This window comes from Paroedura picta, chromosome 3, assembly GCF_049243985.1.
Source record: "Paroedura picta isolate Pp20150507F chromosome 3, Ppicta_v3.0, whole genome shotgun sequence".
NCBI lineage: Eukaryota > Metazoa > Chordata > Lepidosauria > Squamata > Gekkonidae > Paroedura > Paroedura picta.
In genome coordinates, this window is record NC_135371.1 from 159,081,013 (window position 1) to 159,089,406 (window position 8,394).

Here is an 8,394-nt window from a genome sequence, read left to right on the forward strand (position 1 = left end):
TCACTTGGTCTGAAATGTTCAACTCAACCAGAAGGGCTCCCATGTGTTTCCCCACCCTGTCTCCTACTCTGCAGAGCCTGGGATGTTCCCGAACCTGCAGCTGAGTGAGGATAGCGATGACAGCGCCACCATGTCCATCGACTTCTCTCACCTCACCATGCTGCCTCACCTAGCGGACCTGGTTAGCTACAGTATCCAGAAAGTGATTGGCTTTGCGAAAATGATTCCAGGATTCAAGTAAGGACGCGTTTCATTTCGGTGCTTGCTTTTGCCTCATTTGGGTTTGTGAGACTAAGCATCGTTTGTTTTAAAATCTGTCCCCCTATAGCATGTCTCCCAGGACTCTGGTATTTGTCAGGGGTCTCCCATCCAAGTGCTGCCCATAGTTGACCCTGTTTTTAGCTTCTGTCAGGGCCCCCCTCTCTCCTGACCACTAGCAGGGCCCCTCTGAGATCCGCCTGAGGGTTCTGCTGGTGTGTCTCCTTTGGCTTGATGTTGGATGGGGGCAGGGCTCCTCCTCTGCTGGGCCACCCGAGGCCACACAGTCCACTCCTGCCTCCATCTCTTGCCTCCGAACTTCTCCATCTCTCCACTCCATGCTCCAGGAGCAACATGGGTTTAGAAGATTTTTAAAAAGCAGTCAATGAAACATACTAAATATCATTCTCCTAAATGAGACGGTCAGGAGAAAAAGGAGTTTATAAATATCTTAAAGAAATAGATTTTAAAAACATGTTTTCAGTACAGCAGTTTTGTAGCACTTGTAGACCCTGGCGGGGAGGGGCTCTGCCAAATCTGCCCCTCCCTTCTGAGTTCTCCAGCACTCACCTCTTTCAGTGATGAGGGCACAGAATCTTTGTACACACCTGGATCTATGAAGCTCCCTCCTGCCTGAAAAGGGCTAAAATGTGACATCTCTCAGCCTCCTTATGAAAGCAGCCAACCATGGAAAAAGGATGGCGAAGTCAAAGCCGCTGCAATAACCAGAAGTTGTCATGTGTATTCCCTGCCCTCTTCCTTTAAAAAAAATATATTAGCACATTATTTTGGGTGGCTGCTAAAGCTCGACCTCTGCTTCTTTGAACAAGGTTTATTATATATAGCGGTACAGCCCACCATCAGTGAATTATGATGTGAATTAACCAGGAGTTAGATGCAGGTCTCCTCCTCGTTCTCCTACCCTGCAGAAGTTCCTTCTGACCCCCTAAAAAGTTGTTTTTCAGGGTTGCAGCAGGTTGTGAGTGATTGCACTAAGGAGAGGAACGGGATGAAATCTGTACTACAGCCTTAAATTTTGACCTCCTACTTTAGTGGTGTGGTGATGGATGATTTTGACGTCTCTGATATAGATGTTCTCTCATCCCCCAATGTAGAGATCTCACAGCAGAGGATCAGATTGCACTATTGAAATCCAGCGCCATTGAAGTAATCATGCTCCGTTCCAACCAGTCGTTTTCACTGGAGGATATGTCGTGGACCTGCGGCAGCAATGAGTTCAAGTACAAAGTCAGCGACGTCACGCAAGGTAGGCTGGTTTTGAGCCCAAAAGGATTCTGAGACCAAGTCAAATACAAGGGTGCTTCAGAGAAGCAAATCCCTTCTCAGGGGCCTTCCAAATATTGCCACCATTTTTGATGAGTAGAGACAGACTGCAGTTTACTCTCGGTAGTCTGTTGTGAACTTAATGCATGCGGGTTGCATGGAAATGAAACCTTCTCCTCCTGGGGAGAGGACATCTTGCTGGGAGAATTTTGACCTGATGAGGAAGTGATTGAAATTATGGAACTACCTGCGGTATCCAAGATATTTTTTAAGCCTGAAGACTACCAGTATTTGCTGTCAAAATGTTTAAATGCCCTAGACCTTAAGTGGAAACAAGGGATCCACTTGTGGATCCACAAGGGATCCAGCAGAGCAGGATCCTAGAAGACCTTATGGAAATAAAGATTATTTCCCACCTGAAGAAGATGTCCCCAGAAATTTCCATTTGCCTATTTTCTTCGAGGAAAAATTCAGGGCTGAGTGGGAAAATCCCATGGCAAATAGGTTCCAGCATTTGCCAAGAAGATTTATACAATGCCAGACTATGCGGAGGAAATTCTAAAAAACCCCGTTGTGGATGCTCCTGTAGTTTTTTCGGTATGCATTCAATGGTCAATCTGTATTTGCCTATCATGCAGCAGATATATTAAGAGCTGAGTAACGCAACTATTTGGGAGGATGTTTTCCTTCTGTGGTGACACTATTTTGGCACTACAGCATCAGAAGAAAATCGGGGTTGGGAAGGTGGGCTGTTTGATCGCTTCAGCATGGGCCCAGTTGCAGACTTCACATACCGCTATGCAGACTGCTTAAAAAGTAACTCCAGAGGGTAGCTGTGTCAGTCAGTTGCGGAAGAAATGAACCAGAGTCTAGGAGAGCCACAGACTCTTCACTGAAATCTATTCCATTTTAATATCCCACTAAGTTAGCTGCTTCAAACCAAGGGCTCTAATCTGTGAAAGCTTGTACTGGGATCAAATGTTGCTAGAGCCTTAGGTCTCCCAGCTGCTTTGGCTCCAAATTGGAGAGCTCAGCCCTCATATCAAACCCCCTATCTGGAATATTAGTCAGAGGCATGTGAATTAAGATTGTTTTAATGTTTTAATTTTGTTTACAATGTTTTCACAAAATGTTGTTACCTGCCCTAAGCAGCAATGGAAGGGCAGGTTAAACCTAAATTTGTATCATCATCATCATCATGTATTGAATAAGGAGCTAGGTCCCTGATGTAGTACTCAAACAATTTTTTTGCCATCTTTATTTTCCACCCATGACAGCAGAAAAGTTCCTGTAGACTTGGGGGCCCAAGGGGGTTGGGGAGAGAGATGGGCTCTCTTTGCCTGAGCTCTGCATCCTGTCAGCAGTGGTGTGTTGTGTTAGCCTCAGAGATTGAGGATCCAAATATCCACAGCATATCCTTTCAAGACCCAACCATACATGAAGGTAGCACAGGCCTTGTAAACTGCTGCCACAGTCCCAGAACCGGAGGAGTCCAACAAAGATCATTTCTAGATACCTCTGAAGTGATGGGGTGTTTACCTGGTAACCTTGGCTTAAATTAATATCCCTCATTACAGTTCCTTACACATTAACCACTCTTGCATATAAGGATATATTAAACAAATCCCGGTGGAGGGAACGCACATGCATTATACTCGCACTTAAAGGCACTCTTGGTCCATAGTCTTAGAGCCGGGTAGTGGTTAGGACTGTGAAATTCTGGCGAGCCAGGTTTGATTCCGCATGCTGCCAGCTGGCTGACCTTGGGCTCGCCACAGCACTGATAAAGCTGTTCTGTCCAAGTAGTAATATCAGGGCTCTCTCAGCCTCACCCACCTCACAGGGTGTCTGTTGTGGGGAGAGGAAAGGGAAGGCAATTGTAAGCCGCTTTGAGACTCCTTTGGGTAGAGAAAAGTGGCATATAAGAACCAACTTTTCTTCTTCTTCCTATGAGGAAAATGTGCAGTCACGTGCCTGCATATACCCTCTTGGCATTAATCTGTAACAGATGAAACATCTCTCCTGACTGCAGTGCTCTCAAAGACACCTATAACTCTTTTTTTGTGAGATCAGTAGGTGGGATAAATTTGCACTAGGATTTTCCAGCCGTATTCTTAAGTTGATGGTCTTACAGTTAGGTTTGTTTCTCGCTCCTGTCCCTGACTGCTTGCCCACATCTTGAAAGGGCTGTGCCATTTCTTTTTCAGCTGGCCACAACATGGAATTGCTTGAACCTCTTATTAAGTTTCAAATTGGCCTGAAGAAACTGAACCTGCATGAAGAAGAGCACGTGCTTCTAATGGCCATCTGCATCGTTTCTCCTGGTAAGAAAAACTCAATCGTCCTGGGTTACCTTTTGCCTGGGGTCCCTTATACCGAGTTACTGGTTCTCCTTGGTTCCCATGTGTGCTGGGCCCAATTTGGATTCAGACTGTGGCACTTGTAGAGAAGGGTCTCCAGTCAGTCTCACTCATTCACTCACACCTTTCACACCAATGTGGTTGTAGTGGTCATCTGATCTTGAGAGCCAGGTTCAATTCTCGACTTTCCCACATGCAGCCAGCTGGGTGACCTTGGGCCATCTACAGTTCTCTCAGAGCTCTCTTAGCCCCACATCCCTCACAGGGTTTCTGTGGTGGAGAGAGGAAGGCCATAGTAAGTCACTGAGACTCCTTTGGGTAGTGAAAAGTAGGGAATAAAAACAACTCGCTGTACGTGGGCCTACCAGTGACCTTGATCTGGAAGTTAAAACTAGTGCAAAGGCCCTCACAGGAACATCTTAGAGAGCCCAAATTCAGCCAGTGCTGAAACAGCTACCTCAGTTGCTGGTGGTGTTCCTGATCAAGTTCAAGGTTTTGGTATTGACCTTTACAGCCATTTGCACTGTGAGCTCAGCATATCTGAAGGACCAGCACGTTGCTCTGCGGGTACTAATAATTTGGTGATCCCTGGCCCACAGGAAGTGCGCCTGGCCTCGGCCAGGGCCTTTTTGGTCCTGCCCCCACCTGGTGGACTGAGCTCCTGGAACATCTGAGGGCTCTGTCGGAGCTGTCACAGTTCCGCAGGGCCTGCAAGATGGAGGTCTTCCACCAAACATTTGGCTGAAGCCAGGACAAGGAAGGTCTTGGGGTCCATTCATCAGGAAGACAACCAGATACCTACACATCTCCACATCTCCCTCGAGGCACGGAGTCCAGCAAGAGGTGTTTTTCTGGGGGTGGATATAGCTCCTGGGGGATTATTGCTGCTCCCATTTTGGATTTGCGTGATACGTCCTGTCTTACTGTATTTTATCGTTTTGGCATTGTAAACCGCCATGGGCCGGCTAGCCCGGGAGTGGCAGTAAACAAATCAAATCCATCAATACTTGTCCTCTTCTGCATCCTGCTCACCAGCCTTGTGTGTGCCCTGTCTTGTTTCCCAGACCGCCCATGCGTGCAGGACACCGCCCTCGTGGAGTCCATCCAGGATCGCCTTTCGCAAGTCCTGCAGACGTACATCCTCTGCCGACACCCACCGCCAGGCAACCGCCTGCTGTATGCCAAAATGATCCAGAAACTGGCCGACCTGCGGAGCTTGAACGAGGAGCATTCCAAGCAGTACCGCTGCCTCTCCTTCCTGCCCGAGCACAGCATGCAGCTCACGCCGCTCGTCCTCGAGGTCTTCGGCAACGAGATCTCCTGATTTTTGTGGGGCCAGCGATGCTATCCCTCAAACTTTTAACCAAGGAGCCGACCTGGCTTCCCGCTGGTGGCAAGCTGGGAGCTTTTAGGCCCACAAAGTTCTGTACATTCTGTAAGCAAAAGAGTTTTGATTTTTTTTTTCCCCCACACTACTGGAAGGGACTGTGCTGTTTGCTCACCTTCGGTCTCATATTTTTGCCTAGCTGCTGAGCAGCGGCCCATCCACTTCGCTCCCCCCGCCCATCCAAACTGAATCCCTTTCTTACTTGCCGCTTTGTCACGATGAAACCGCTTGTCGTTCTTGTCAGTGTTGAGCTTTCTAAACCAGCAGCTGCAGCTAGTGTCGTTTCTTCAGAAAGGTGGTGGCCGAATAGCCTATAAATACGGTGGGATGTCGGGCTGTAGGGGGTGGGGAGGCTAAGACTGGACCGAGAGCGTTCTTGCCGTACCGTTTTATTAGGAGCTTTTAGTCCAGTGTAAATTGTAACATGCCAGAGGTGGCGAAGCATTCTTCTCTGCCTAATGTGCACTTCCTGTGTAATTTTCTGCCAAATGCCAGGCCTCCTCAGCTTTTCAGAAGTATTTATCAGCCTCAGAGTGAGTAAGGGAGTGATCTTTACTGGACTAAGCCACTTGAGATATCACCTTTTGTAAAAGTCAAAGGCGGCAATTTGTCGGGTGTATGGAAACTAAATAAACTGGGGGAGGGAGGATCTTTGCACCAACTGCTCAACCCTAGAGAAGTAAGCAGAGATCTTAGTAGGCCCCTGAAGTGCCCAGCCTCTGCTGGGAGAATGTCCGCATTGTCTTCTTTTGAAATAAGGGACTCCAAATCTTGACTTTCTCTGTGGCTTCTCCCCTGGCTCACTTTCCCGCTCTGCCGACTGCCAAAGGACAGCCGATAAACCAGTGACCTCCACTGCATTCCTGAGCCTGGGTTTTGTGCAGAATAATCTACTATCATTTAAGTGACACATCATTTACTATCACTTTTCTAGCATTTAAGTGACTATCATTTAAGTCTGCTTGGCACACGGACATTGCTTGTGCAGAAACGGATGTCTTAAAACACGGGAGCCGTAATCTTAGCCTTAGTCACGCTCAGGGAGGCCACAGCAACTCACTCGATGCTTGAAAGTCTCTAGGCTGTGTGACCTCTGGGAGAAGAAAAAACACACATCTGAGCTTACGCTCTGATCTTCGGACAAGGGAAAGAATCCCGTATCCATGCTAGTTCCAATAAGGTATCTGCAGGCAACCTGTTCAAATACAGATGCTGCTTGGCTGGCTCCACAGAATCCAAAGGAAGCTTCACGGATTGGGTGCAGGCTCTGTTTCCCAACCGTGGAATGGGACTTCCCTGCCTCCCCTTTCATAAGTGCTGCCCACTGATCTCGAGGCAAGCGCTAGAGGACAAAGGGCCCTGGGGAACAGCCCAAGGAAAGAGGGTCTGTAGAAAATACCAGTTTGGATCCACCCCAGGACTTCTTTGGGTCCAACTTCCCCTGTAGTATGAAAATATCCAGCTCTGGGGTGGCGGAGAGGTTAATAGTGCCAATGGGATGATTAACAATGGACAGTCTACCCTCACCCCAGGCCAGGTACGTTGTCCTTTCATTTCATTGAGACAGTTCCTGGTTGGTTGCAGTCTTGGACTGGCCCTGGTGGTTCAGGCAGCCCCACAGCCAGAGGCTGGCAACTGGGGTAGGGCCCCTCCTCAGAACTTCTCCACACCACCTGGGACTGAGCAGAATGACCCCCAGGGAGCCCTTGGCTCGGCTCACCCTGCAGTCCGGCCACTCATAAGACCTCCCTCCGCTTAAAGCGCAAGCTCTACCTTTGCCCACTCATCTCTACCTTTGTCCTTGCCTCACTGTGCCTTTGCACCACTTGCCCCTGCACACAGCAACTGAAACGCCTGGCAAGGTGGCCTAGATCAGGGGTAGTCAACCTGTGGTCCTCCAGATGTTTGTGGACTACAATTCCCATGAGCCCCTGCCATGCTGGCAGGGGCTCATGGGAATTGTAGTCCATGAACATCTGGAGGACCACAGGTTGACTATCCCAAGCCTAGATTAAATCCCAGGGGCCACACTGAACAGACGAGCTCTGTCCGGCCTCTGGGAGGTGTCGGCAAGCATGTTTATTGGACAGGCGAGCGGTGGGAGCTTTCTCTCGCTTCGAGAGTAAAATCAGAGTCCTGTGGCACCTTTAAGACCAACAGAGATTTATTCAGGGCGTGAGCTTTTGAGTGCAGGCACTCTTCCTCAGACTAAGAGTGCTTGCCCTTGAAAGCTCACACTTTGAATAAATCTTTGTTGGTCTTAAAAGTGCCACCGGACTCTGATTTGGTTCTGCTGTGCTGCTTCAGCCCAACCCGGCTCCCCACTTGAATCTCCCTGAGTGAAATCTCCCTTTTGCTCACTAGGTGTCAGCAGGACAATGCCGAGTGGCCTCACACAGAGCGAAGCGCCTCGTGTTTGCTCCAGCCCAGCCAGTGGCCCCCAGAGCTACGAGCAGATTACTTTGCTCTTCAATTAGTCTAAATTAGTAGGATGGGAAGGATTCATCAAAGTCTTGACTTCCTTTTGTACTTGGTTGAAATTTGGCACAGGGGCAGCCCACCCACGTCCACAAAGTCTCTGCGGTGTGCGCTCACAGGTCTCCCCCCAAACACACACACACACACACACACCAAGTATGACAGTTTGTTATTTTTTTTTCTTCATGGGCACAAGGAAAGATCAGCCTTGTGCAGCCTGGCAATGCCACCCGTTAGCTTGAATGTGCTTGGATCCATCCCCCCGCCCCAGTCATTTTGAGAGCTTTGCCACGTGCTTTACAAAAGCCGGTCCGTTGAAAGCCAATAAGTCTGGGTCTCAGCGTTGAGCCTCTTTGCGGCCTTGATGGGGCTACTGCGTGTCTACCATGCTTAGGCGGTGACTAGTCTAACGTTTGAAAGGGGGAGGTAGATAGAATCATCGAATCATAGAGTTGGAAGGGGCCATACAGGCCATCTAGTCCAACCCCCTGCTCAACGCAGGATCAGCCCTAAGCATCCTAAAGCATCCAAGAAAAGTGTGCATCCAACCTTTGCTTGAAGACTGCCAGTGATACACAAATGCATGACAAATATGGGTTGGGAAATACCTGGAGATTTGGGAAAGGA

The 8,394-nt window shown here is 48.7% G+C and overlaps 1 protein-coding gene across 8 annotated transcripts in view; it reads left to right on the forward strand.

Annotated features, from left to right (window-relative positions):
- VDR (vitamin D receptor) overlaps positions 1 to 5,527 on the forward strand; it is a 100,156-nt gene extending 94,629 nt beyond the window's left edge. For all 8 annotated transcript variants that reach the window (XM_077328975.1, XM_077328980.1, XM_077328981.1 and 5 more), the window contains 4 exons: positions 75 to 237; positions 1,374 to 1,525; positions 3,750 to 3,866; positions 4,967 to 5,527. In XM_077328975.1, the coding sequence (XP_077185090.1) occupies positions 75 to 237; positions 1,374 to 1,525; positions 3,750 to 3,866; positions 4,967 to 5,226 (692 nt within the window). In that variant the 3' untranslated portion in view covers positions 5,227 to 5,527. The remainder of the gene's footprint in view (positions 1 to 74; positions 238 to 1,373; positions 1,526 to 3,749; positions 3,867 to 4,966) is intronic.
- The last annotated feature ends 2,867 nt before the right edge of the window (positions 5,528 to 8,394 follow it).